Genomic DNA, 13,230 nt, shown 5'->3' with positions numbered 1-13,230 from the left:
AATCAAATTGGACCCGGTCCCCGCCCCACGTGGGGTTCACAGTCTAAGGTAGAAGGGAATAGTGTTTAAGCTCCATTTTACAGATGAGGTGACTGAGGCACAGAGAAGTTAAGTGACTTGCCCATGGTCACTAAGCAAACCCACGGCAGAGCCAGGATTGGAACTCAGGTCCTCTGACTCCCAGGACTGGGCTCTTTCCATTAGGAAAAAAAATCATTTTCCTCCTTTCTTCCTCCTTCTTCTTTCCCCTTCCATTCTCTTTCCTTCTTTCCCTCACTTCTCTTCTTTTCCCCTACTTTCACCGTCTCTCTCCCTTCTCCTTCTTCCCTTCTCCTTTTCCCTAGTTCCCCCTTCACTCTAATAACCACTTCAATATTTGTGAAGCACTCATTCTGTGCCAAGCACTGAATTAAGCAAGGGGATAGAAACAGTGCATTAAGATCAGGCAGAGACTCTGTCCTACATGGGGCTCACAGTCTAAGGGGAGGAAGAATAAATATTTAGCGCTCATTTAGCAGATGAAGTAACTGAGGTACAGAGAAGTTAAAGTGACCTACCCAGGAGTGTCACAGCAGGTAAGTGGGGGAGATCTAATCTTTCCTCCCTCCTTCACCCTACCCCTCTCTCTCATTCTCTGTCCCTTCTTCCCCTTCATTCCTTCATTCATTCGATTGTACTTATTAAGCATTTACTAAGCACTTGGGAAAGTAAAATACAGAAAAAACGAGTGACAATCTCTGCCCACAGTGAGCTCACAGTCCAGAGTTGGGGGAGGCAGACATCAATACGAATAAACAGACATCAATATAACTAAATCAAATCACAGACATATATATATACATACATGTATATATATATGTCTGTGATTTGATTTATATATATATATAATATGTGGTTTGGGGCAGGGAGAGGGGGAGGAGCAAAGGGAACAGTTCAGGGTGATGCAGAAAGGACTGGGAGATGAGGAAAAGTGGGGCTAAGTCTGGGAAGGACTCTTAGAGGAGTTGTGCCTTCAGTAAGGCTGTGAAGTGGGAGAGAATAATTGTCTTTTTTACCTTCCCCACTTTTTGCTTAAAGACTGTGGGAAGGTTGTGAGACTAAGAAGAAAAGTCTAAAGGAGTCCAAGATGCTGCAAATAGCTTTGGCAAGGAGCAGTCTTTCCAGGGACCTTGTGTGTGAGGGTTGATGCATCTGTCTTTTCAGTCACATTTTTACCAAGAATGAAGGCCTCTGTCAGGAACTTCATTTTCAAGCACAAACACCCGATGACATTGCATTATATATTAAAGAAATATATGTGTACTAACCAGTTAGGAATGGGTAGCAGCTGAATCAGCCACAGGAAAACAATTTAAATTTCATGAATTGAAGTGAAATCTCAATTTAAAAGCCTTCATAAAGAGTCTTTCCTAAAGAGTGGGAAAGGAGTCTGGAAATTGGGAAGAAGAAAAATACTTTATAGACATTCGTATTTATTTCTCTTTTAGGTAACTGTAGATCTCCACTCTAGTAATATTAGTAATTCCAACCCGTGTGTGTATAGAACACTTACTTCTCTTGGGGAATATGTGTATTTTAATATGTGCTGCCTTGTAAAATTTCAAAAAAAAAATCCTCACTAAATCTCTGGAATGTTTGGCAAGGTCCAGGTTTTCCAGTTCTTATTTGTCAGCCCAGAGGGTGTTTGTAGCATCATGGGTAGTAACCACTACTTACCTTGATGTTTCTATGCTGGCCTCATTGTAGGGATAGGAAAAACCTGACTCTGTACCTTTATCTTTTGGCTTCCAGACCTACATATCTGGCCCCTCTCCCCGACTTCAGCTTTCAGTCTTCCTCCCCTGGAAAGTGAGGTGACATAGCCAGTGCTCTTCAGAGGGAAGATCATTTGAAAAAAAAAAAATATATATATATATATATATACATAGAGAGAGAGAGACAGAGACAGAGAGAGAAACAGAGAGAGAAAGAGAGAGAGGAAAGGAGAGATGGGAGAGAAAGATAGGAGACTGTTTCCAACCTAATTCACTTGTATCTGCCCCAATGCTTAGAACAGTGTTTAACACACATAGTAAGCACTTAACAAATACAAATAAAGGAAAAAAGAAGAGAGAAAGTGTGTAAAGAATAGGAGGGCAAGATGTCCTTTAGGTTCAAATATGAAGTTCTGAAAAAGGAATTCTGTTTAAAAAGCTGTAACTTAGCACTGACGATATGGTATATGAAAAACCTCTTCATGCCCATCTTCCTTAAAAATATGGAGAGATCTGCTCTGTTTTGTTTTTTTTATTAATTATTTTTCAAGCAATTTGATGTGTGTATTTTTGTCCCAAGTCCCCACACAGGACAACAGACTTACCAGAATGGGGTGCCCAAGATCCCAACAGCCTGCATCACGGTGGAGGATGCAGAGATGATGGCAAGGATGGCTTCTCGGGGGACCAGAATTGTTGTTCATCTAAAGATGGAAGCCAAGACCTTTCCAGATGCAGACTCCTTCAATGTTGTGGCAGAGATCGTGGGAAGCAAATATCCAGACCAGGTTAGTGTGAACTGATCTAGGATGGAGACATCATACAGTCCAGACTATAAGCTCATTTCAGGTAAAGAACGTGTCTCCCAACTCAGTTATATTGTACTCTTCCCAGTATTTGGTAAGGTACTCTGCACACAGTAATTGTTCAATAAATGATTGATTAATTGATTGATTTGATTGATAGCTCTGCAATCCACCCATCCTCAGTGGCAGAAAAGACCAGGATCCCAAAACTTCACCAAAAGCATCATCTTTGAGCCTAAAGGACTTTCTGTCCTTTTCTTTCACATATTTTCTCTTTCTCTTTCCTCTCTCTCTCTCTCTCTCTCTCTCTCTCTCTCTCTCTGCATCTAAGAAATAGATGGGAAAGCCATTTGAAGGATTGAGAAATGCAAAATGGGGCCAAGTAAAGCATTTGATAGTATTCATGAAAGCCCAAAAGGATGATTCTCAATCAATCAATGTCAATCGAATTTACTAAACACTTGTTCTATTCAGAGCACTGTGACGTGCTTAGGAGAGTACAGTAGAGTTGGTAGACTATAAGGAGCTTACAGGCTAGAGAGGAAGACAGACGTTAAAATAAATCATGGATATGTAAATGAGTGCTCCTTCCTGCAGTCTTTCTTTCCCATCCCTGTAGGCAGTACCAATTTTCTCCCTATCTCACAAGCCCAGAGCCTTAGCATTGTTCTTGAATCATCTCTCTAATTCAACCTGCATATTCAATCACCAAATCCTTTCAGTTCTAACTTCACATCATTGCTAAAATCTGTCCTTTCCTCTCCAACCAAACTGCTGCTCAGCTGATCCAAGCACCTGTCATATTCTGCATCAGCCTCCTCACTGACCTCCCTGCCTCCTGTCTCTCCCCACTCTAGTCCATACTTCACTCTACTGCCCATATCATTTTTCTAAAAAAATACTTAGTTCATGTTTCCCCACTTCTCAAGAACCTCCAGTGGTTGCCAATCCATTTCAGCATGCAACAGAAACTCCTTACCATCAGTTTTAAAGCACTCAATCAGCTCATCCCCTCCTACTTACCTTGCTAATTTCCTACTATAACCCAGCCTGCACACTTCACTCCTTCAATGCCAGTTTATTCAACGTGGCCCAATCTCATCCATCTCGCTGCCAACCCCGTGCCCATGTCCTCCCACTTGTCAGGAACTCTCTACTCCTGAGTATCCCACAGACCACCACTCTCCCCACCTTCAAAGCCTTATTAAAATCACATCTCCTTCAAGAGGCCTTCCCTGACTAAATCCTCATTTCCCCTACACCCTCTCCTTTCTGTGTCATCCTTGCACTTGGATGTATACCTGCTAATCAGTTGATATTCACCCCACTTTGCCCCACAGTACTTTCATGCATATCTGTTTTCCAGACTGTAAGCTCATCGTGGGTAGGGAACATGTCTACCAACTCTCCGGTGCTGTACTCTCCCTAGCACTCAGTACAGTGTTCTGCATATAGTAAACACTCGATAAATGCCATTGATAATGCAGGTGCTCTGTGCACACAGTAAGCACTCAATAAATGTCATTGATTATTTTACTGTCTCCCTTACCCCACTAGACTATACACTTGTTAAGGGAAAGGAATATGTCTATCGACTCTGTTGTATTCTCCAAAAGCTCTCAATAAATACCATTATTTATCGAAAGAGAGAATGGAGGAGGAAGGAAGAGAAGAGGAAAAAGGAAAGGAGGCCTAAAGATTTCAGAAAGTAACCTAAGAAGAGGTTAAAAGTAATTATGTCTAATCCTCTTAAGTTTTGACAACTTGCCTTTTTTAAGCCAGGAAACTTTCCCTCAATTAGCAGCAGTGCTGACAGTGACATCCATTTAGGTTTAGGAGGTTTAGGGTGATTTGCTGATTCCTGACACAGCCCTGTTAAATTGTTCCAAATAACACTAAAAGAAAGTGCTAAGTAATTCTGAGTAAATTAGCATAAATAGGAATTACTCTAAACAAAACATGGGTCGGTTGAAATTGCCCAATTTTTCAGGGCATGGAGGCAAACATTCTGGGGGTGTTCTGTGAGGATAGAGAAAAGGATGACAATCCCTCTGGCAACTGAAGATGGTCACTCTGAAGAGATGACACCAGTCTCCTGACAGAACTGAATTAGTTCTCTACTTTGTTGGTATTGGCGGGCAAGAGATGCAGAGGGAAAACAATTAATGAGCAAAGAAAACATTCCTCATTGTACTGTCAAGCACTGACTAGGCATTGAATTTCAGCTCTGGGATTATACTTGTTAACAATATGGTATATCAATGTGTGTGTGTCTGTATGTGTGGGGGGTAGTGTGCAGTTTTCATTGTCAACTTAGGTTCATACGACTCTGGGTGTGATCTGCTGAAGCAGTGAGACCGACTGGAAAGAGCAGAGGATTAGGAGTAGAGACCTAGGTTTTAATATTTGCTCCACTGCTTGTTTGCTGTGTCATCTTGGGCAAGTCACTTGACACCTCTGTGCCTCAGTTTTCCCATCTGTAAAATGAGGATTAAATACTTGCTCTCTCTCCCCTGTAGACTGCAAGTCCCATGTGGGACAGGAACTTTGTCAGATCTGATTATATTGTGTCTACCCCAGCAGGGCACCTAGGAAGCACTTAACAAATACTGTGGTTATTATTGTTTTTATTATGAGTTTGGGGCTATTTTCAAAGGAATCCAAAAGTCAGCTCCTTCAGCCCCCAAATGCTTCTCTCAACAACGTGATCAAGGTCGATAGAAGGCTAACTGCTCTTCAGCCATTTGTAGATGGGGTTTAAACCTGTATTCTGGTCTAAAGCATCCAGCAGCCATGGGGGTGACCAGGCGGGAAGCCCTCAGGCAGGTTGGTTCTGATGGACTTCCACCCAGAAGATGAGCTGATTAAGCCCTCCTTTCCTCTTCTCCCACTCCCTTCTGCATCGCCCTAACTTGCTCCCTTTTTATTCATCACCCCCCCTCCCAGTCCCACAGCACTTTTGGACATACCTGTCATTTATTCGTTTATATTAATGTCCGTCTCCCCCTCTATACTGTAAGCTCACTGTGGGCAGAGAATGTGTCTGTTTATTGTTATATTGTACTCTCCAGAGCACGTAATACAGTGCTCTGCACACAGTAAAGGCTCAATGAATACGATTGATTGGATGAAAGAATGAGCTGAGAGTTTGTTGGATTCCTGGTTCCATCTCCCTGGGATGCCCCTATCTATCAGTCATTTGATCAATCATATTTATTGAGAACTTACTAGGTTCAGGGTACTATACTACTATACAGAGCACTTAGTAAAGAACAATATAACAATGTAATGGAGTTGGTAGACACATTCCATACTCACAATGAGCTTACAGTCTGGAGGTGGAATAATACCTTAGTTTTCTATAGAGCTTTTATTGCCAAAGCACTCTCATATTATTTTATTCATTTCAGCCCTCACAACAACCCTGTGAGGTAGGGAGATAAGGCATTAGTCCCATTTTAAAGATGAGGAAACTGAGGTACAGGGAAGTTAAGAGACTCACCCACGATCACACGGTAAATCAGCGGCACAGCTTAGGCTTGAATCCGGACCCTCCGGCTACCAAGACTGACAGTCTGCCTCTTAGCCATGCCACTTCCCCTTCCCCTAGGCCCCCAGCCCTCAAATTATACACTTGGGGTCTTTTGATAGCTGATGGGATACCCCTGCAACTTGGCAGTCATGGCTGTTTCCCAGGATGGAGGGAGAGAGGGAGATTGTAGGGTTCGTCACGCCGCTTCCCCTACTCCTAGGTTCCCAAGTCCTTATGAAGAAATTCTCCTAGGCCACCCTCCCCTTCCCCCGGAGTGTCAAGGGACCGTCACCTCTCTGGTGAGAGGAAATCCAACAGCCTAGAATACTAAGCCAGGCAGTGGCGTGTTTGCGATCCTTTTTTAATAAATTATTGAAAGGATGAGATATTCTTTTGGAAACTTCAGGAATGTTTCCTCTTTAAGAGTCTTGTTTATGGAGTAAACTAAACATGCAGGAATTAGTGGTCAAAACTTATACTGGTCAAAGCTTATTACAGAAATAACTGAACAATTTCAAAGCATGTCCAGACTCTTCAGAAAAAGCAGCTTGGCTTAGTACCTGGCTATCCAGTCGGGGATTTAAAAAAATCCCTCTTAGTGGGTGCAGCCTGTTATTCTGCATGGGTGGCGGCCTTTTTACAAAGTTAAAAAATGACTTAAAATTTTAATAATTAAAGCTATTATCCACCCTTTCAGGCACTCATTGGTTGGAGTGCATTTTTATATTGCCGTTTTCGACCCAGAGTTGGGAAAACAGGAAAAAAGTCTCAAGTGGGTAAATTTCTTTCTCCCCAGTTTCTTTTTTACCATACCTTTTTGCAGTTTAGAAGCTGCCAGACTAAATATGGAACTGGAAAGAAAAAACCACCATAAGCACAAGGTTCCTCCCTATATAGCCTCTCAGACTTCTGGGACAATTAATGCCGAACATGCCTTGGGGGCTATCCTTCTCAAAGACTGCCTCCAGAGACTGTTTCTACCTCAGTTGCCTGCTGCTGTCTTGGCCCCTTTATCCCAAGGGAAAGGGGGACAATTTTAGAGAGGCAACTGTTACTGCTGTTGCTAGAGAGGAGGCTAGGAAGAGGAGTTGCGGGGAATGACGAACCTCTCTTTTGGGTGACCGTGGCCCCCTGAGTTGCCAAACACCCAGACACATGTGACGCTATTAATTGGATAAATAAATCTGATATTTAAGTGCTTACTATGCTCCATGGGTTGGGAGGAGATTCAAGATTATTAGTTCATACAGAGTCCCTGACCTGCAGAGGCCTCCCAGGTGAAGTGCTTTGCACATAGTAAGCGCTTAACAAATACCATCATTATTAAGTGAAGGGGGTCAAGTATTTAATGTACTTTCTATAAATGAGGAAACTTCGGCATGTGTGTATATACATAGAAATATATAATACTATATATACATTCCTATACATTCTGTGCCTCAGTTTATAATATATATATATTATAAACGCTTAGAACAGTGCTTTGCACATAGTAAGCGCTTAATAAATGCCATCATTATTATATATATATATGCAAGCTTTGGACATGCTCCAAAGTTGTTCAGCTATTTATGTAGTAAGCTTCAACCACTAATTCCTGCATATTTAAATATGTATGTGTGTGTGTATTTATATATAATTTGTTAGGTAGCTATGTGGCAAGCACTGTTCTAAGCCCTGGGGTAGACGCAGGTGGGACACAGTGTCTGTAACAGTCAAGTAGAAGAGAGAACAGGTATTGAATCCTCATTTTACAGTTGAGGAGACTGATGCCCAGAGAAGTGAAGTGACTTGTCCAGGGTCACACAGCCGGCAAGTGGTGGAGCCATGATTAATATCCAGATCTTCTGACTCCAGGCCTGTGCTCTCTCCACTAGGCCACCCTGCTTATTGAAAGAATAATTCTGGGCAGGCAATGAAGCTTAATAGTGTCATAAGCAATATTTTGTGGAATTCCACCTGAACCTATTAATTTAATTTCATTCATTAATTCATTCAGTCATATTTATTGAATGCTTACTGTGTGCAGAGCACAATACTAAGCAGTTGGAAAGTACAATTCAGCAATAGAGACAATCCCTGCCCACACTGAACTTACATTCTAGAAGGAGGGAGAAAAACATCAAAGCAAGTAAACAGGCACTTAGAACAGTGCCTGGCACATAGTAAGTGCTTAATAAATACCATCATTATTATTATTATGACTAAATAGAATTATGGTTATATGCACATCATCATCATCATCAATCATATTTATTGAGCGCTTACTATGTGCAGAGCACTGTACTAAGCGCTTGGGAAGTACAAATTGGCAACATATAGAGACAGTCCCTACCCAACAGTGGGCTCACAGTCTAAAAGGGGGAGACAGAGAACAAAACCAAACATACTAACAAAATAAAATAAATAGAATAGATATGTACAAATAAAATAAATAAGTAAATAAATAGAGTAAAAAAATATGTACAAACATATATACATATATACAGGTGGTGTGGGGAAGGGAAGGAGGTAAGATGGGGGGATGGAGAGGGGGACGAGGGGGAGAGGAAGGAAGGGGCTCAGTTTGGGAAGGCCTCCTGGAGGAGGTGAGCTCTCAGCAGGGCCTTGAAGGGAGGAAGAGAGCTAGCTTGGCGGATGGGCAGAGGGAGGGCATTCCAGGCCCGGGGGATGACGTGGGCCGGGGGTCGATGGCGGGACAGGCGAGAGCGAGGTACGGTGAGGAGATCAGCAGTGGAGGAGCGGAGGGTGCGGACTGGGCTGTAGAAGGAGAGAAGGGAGGTGAGGTAGGAGGGGGCGAGGGGATGGACAGCCTTGAAGCCCAGGGTGAGGAGTTTCTGCCTGATGCGCAGATTGATTGGTAGCCACTGGAGATTTTTGAGGACATCTAAACAAGTAAACAGGCATCAACGTGAATAAATAGAATTATAGATATGTCCGTATATACACAAGTGCTGTGGGGCGGGGACTGCTGAGTAGAGCAACGGGAGCAAGACAGGGTGATGTGGAGTGAAGGGGGAGCCGAGGTAAAGGGGCTTAGTTTGGGAAGACATCTTGGAGGAGGTGAGCCTTCAGTAGGGCTTTGAAGGAAGGAAGTATGATTGTTTTATTATTTGTTGTTTGATTGTGATTGTTTATTTATATCAATATCTGTTTCCCCCTCTAGACTGTAAGCTCATTGTGGGCAGGCAATGTTTCTGTTATATTGTACTTTCCCAAGCGCTTAGTACAGTGCTCTGCACACAGTAAGAACGCAACAAATAAGATTGACTGAGTGACTAGAGTATTTGGTTGGCGGGTTCCTTGGGCCCTCTAACTTGCTGCAGTGTCATTTTAGCTCCCTCCCTGGTCTTCCTCAATACAATCCCCACTTCCAAGTGTGAAAAAGGGTGTCAGGAAACAGGGTGGGGGAGATTGGGCACCACAAATAAAAATACTAGACATAAAGGCATCCTCTGAAAAGTGTTCTGTCTGGTATAAAACCCAGTGAATGACCACTCTGCTACCTCCTTGCCTCTCAGTGGATCAACTCCTGCTTCACCTCCTTCAAGTTTGCTTCCCTTTCTCTGTCCCTTTTCCACTCCTACCTTGCAGATCCTCTTGAATCTTTGAGCCTTTTTCTCCCAGCAGAGGCTGGGCTAATAGGAATATTTAAGAATAATAGTGGTATTTATTTTGTGCTTAGTATATGCCAGGCACTGTACTAAGAGCTGGGGTGGATATAAGTAAATTGGGTTGGACACAATCCCTGTCCCAGGTAGGGCTCACAGTCTCAATCCCATTTTATAGATGAGGTAACTGCAGTCCAGAGAAATGAAGTGCCTTGTCCAAGAACACACAGCACATAGTGGTGGAGGCAGGATTGGAACCCATGACCTTCTGACACCCAGCCCCATTCTCTATCCACTATGCCATGCATGAGTGGGTGAAGGTAGGGGATGTCAGGAAGTGGGGTGGTGGTGGCTAAAATTAAATAAAAAAGAGGCCCCAGATTGATACAGTAGCCACATTCATGGCCACAGCAAAACTGTCCTTGAGAAATACTGTTTTGGGCCCATGAAACCATTAGTCATCATGAACAAAAGCTGGACTTCTTGATGTGTGAGTTGCATAGGACTTGATCTAACCAGCAATGTAAACAAGGTCAAAGATCACTCTTTTCCCAGTCCCTATTCATCCCAACAGTTCGGCTTTGCTGGACTAGGGAACTAGGAGGAGGGAAATGCTCTTGGTGACTACACCTTGCCCCAATCACTGAAGAGTTAAAGACAATTCAAAAACTTTTTCTGTGGGAAGCATGGGCTTCCCATCTCCAGAGGGAAAACGGAGTAATGCCACCATCTCATATCTGTTTGTTTCCTTTTTCCCATGTATGTTTGGCTTCCATTTCAGTTTCTCTCTCTCCCAAGAGTCTCTTCTACAAGCCTCAAGGGCCTCCGTGCACCCGAGTAGCTATCCATACAATTTCTAGCTTCTACAGGGACTCTGGAGCACAACCTAGGAGAATGGAGTGTTTTGGGGGGAGAGGGGCTGGAGAGAAAGAGAGAGACAGAGACAAAGACAGAGAGGGAGGAGAGAGAGAGCTAGAGAGAAAGAAAGAGAAAGAATGGGAGAGATTTGGTTACCCTGGGAATATCTTGACTGTTCCTTAGACTAGGAAGGTAAGCACCTGTTCAAGGCAGTGGGTGAGGGCAGAACACTCAATTATCAAGACTACATTTTGAGCATAGATGCAAAGCTAAAAGACAGATGTAGCTAAAGGATGTTTTCAAAATCCACTTTCCTCTCCTCCCAGTTTCTCCCCATTTCGGTTCTACCACCACCCTAGTGGTTTCATGCTCGCAGTGGCAACCCTGGGGAAGTCGAGGGTGGCTTACAGCATCCTCTTGACGATTCCATCTGCAGTCACCCTGGTATCGTTTGGGTTGCTGATGTAGATACTGATAATGGTGATGATGATAATAATAGTATTTGGTAAGCATTTACTATGTGCACTGTATTTAACGCTAGGGGAGATTTAAGATAGGAGAAGATTTAAGATAGGGGAAGCAGTGTGGCTCAGTGGAAAGAGCACGGGCTTTGGAGTCAGAGGTCATGGGTTCAAGCCCCGGCTCCGCCAATTGGCAGCTGTGTGACTTTGGGCAAGTCATTTAACTTCTCTGGGCCTCGGTTACCTCATCTGTAAAATGGGGATTAAGACTGTGAGCCCCCCGTGGGACAACCTGATCACCTTGTAACCTCCCCAGTGCTTAGAACAGTGCTTTGCTCATAGTAAGCGCTTAATAAATACAATCATTATTATTATTATAACTAGGGCCCATATGGGGTTCACAGTTTAGGAAGGAGAAGAGGTATTGAATCCCCATTTTGTCGATGAGGGAATGGAGGCACAGAGAGGTGAAGTGACTTGCCCAAGGTCACACAGTAGATAAGTGGCAGAGTCAGAATTAGAACCCAGGCCCTGTGTTCTGTGTAAGTCCTGGGTCTGGAGTCCCAGCTGGAATCTGGGACTTGTTTTTTGGCAGCCCCACTCTCTTCTCTCCAGTACCTTCCTTAGCTCAATTGTCCCGCCTCTCCCTCCAACGCAGCTCTCCCATGTTCCACGGCCTACCAGCAACCTCCGGCGGAAAACCTAAATGGACAGCGGACAGAATTGTTAACACGGCCAAAGCTAAGGGCTAGGTCACTCTGACATTTGAATTTGGAATCTTTTGAAGTGGTCTTTCCATACTGTTTAAGTGCCTTGAGATACTGAGGTATTTTAAAATCGTGACAGTTAAGCAGCCCAGGCAAAAGTTAATAGTTAAAATGAAATAGTTAAAATAAAAGTTAACTATTTCTGCCAAAGATACAGCTTCCCAAAACTCTAAAGTGATCGATGTCGTTGAGCTCCTTATGCCATCATAGTAATGTAGTTAGTTTAACTAAATAGGAATGATTGGACCAAGACTATTATTATTCTGTGCACAGCCTTGCCTCAATTTAAGGTTGAACTCCCTTAATTTTTTATTGTGAATTTTTAGCAGCAATTATGGGCACTTAATGCCCAGCTTAGGCTCACATCATCTCTTTCCAAAATTACAATATTTCATTCCAAGAGGGAGTCAGCCCAGATGTGAGAAGGTTTTTCTTCATTTATTCCTTGTTTACAATGGGAGAACCCAATGAGACGTCTTTTTTCTAGGTTCCAGAAATGAGATTCTTTTTTGCTTATATTTATTCTCATGCCCCTTTGTGATATTCATGTGAACGGAAACTTTAGTTTTGAGCCATGGATGTTCCCATTTGTGATCCACATGGCAATATAGCTCCCCCCGTCATATTGCAATACAGCAATAAAGCTCTTCCCTGTTCGTCAACTTCATTTCAAAACCTGGAGGAACTGAATCATCTTTCTATGATCTTCTGCCGCACAAATCTTCCATCCCCCTGAAAAACCTTCAGTGATCACCAATACCTCTCCCCATCGGTCAGAAACTCCTGACCAATGGCTTTAAGCCACACGATAGGCTCTGTCCCTCCTACTTCTCCATTCCCTAAGTGATTAGGACAGTGCTCTGCACACAGTAAGCGCTCAATGAATGCGATTGAACGAATGAATGAATTCTCTTCTCCTGGGGTATAGGCCAGCTTGTCCTCATCTTTCCTCTCAAGCCGTCTTACTCACTTGTCCTAATTCCCCTCTCTTCCACCTTCAACCCCCTGCTCGTATCCTTTCCCTGATCTGGAACTCCCTCCCTCCCTCTTCTAATCTGCCAGACAATAGCACTCAATCTCCAAAACCATTGCAAAATCACTTCTTTTCCTGGCATCCTTCCCTGATTCATTTCTCATTTCCCCCCAAGTATTTATTCAGCACTACTTAAACAACTGTGCATCTCTATATTCACAACTACCCATAGCACTTCTATACATATGGAAATACATACCCTACTATGTAATCACTAACATAGCTGCTAACATATATAATCACTTACAAATACATTTACATGCATCTTCTCCCTCCTCGCTATAAACTATTTCAACGTCTGTCTTCACTGCTAAATTTCATCAACAGTCAAATGTACTTATTGACTACTGTGTGCAGAGCACAGTAATAAGCCCTTTGGGGAGTACAGTAGAATTAGCGTATAGATCC

The 13,230-nt window shown here is 43.0% G+C and overlaps 1 protein-coding gene across 2 annotated transcripts in view; it reads left to right on the top strand.

Annotated features, from left to right (window-relative positions):
- The window catches only part of CPQ (carboxypeptidase Q), a 389,493-nt gene that overhangs the window by 122,402 nt on the left and 253,861 nt on the right, over positions 1-13,230 (top strand). For both annotated transcript variants that reach the window (XM_038745090.1, XM_038745091.1), the window contains one exon: positions 2,335-2,542. In XM_038745090.1, the coding sequence (XP_038601018.1) occupies positions 2,335-2,542 (208 nt within the window). The remainder of the gene's footprint in view (positions 1-2,334; positions 2,543-13,230) is intronic.

Source organism: Tachyglossus aculeatus, chromosome 4 (assembly GCF_015852505.1).
Source record: "Tachyglossus aculeatus isolate mTacAcu1 chromosome 4, mTacAcu1.pri, whole genome shotgun sequence".
Lineage (NCBI taxonomy): Eukaryota > Metazoa > Chordata > Mammalia > Monotremata > Tachyglossidae > Tachyglossus > Tachyglossus aculeatus.
Note: the sequence above shows the minus strand (reverse complement) of the source record. Positions and strands in the feature narration are given on the sequence as shown.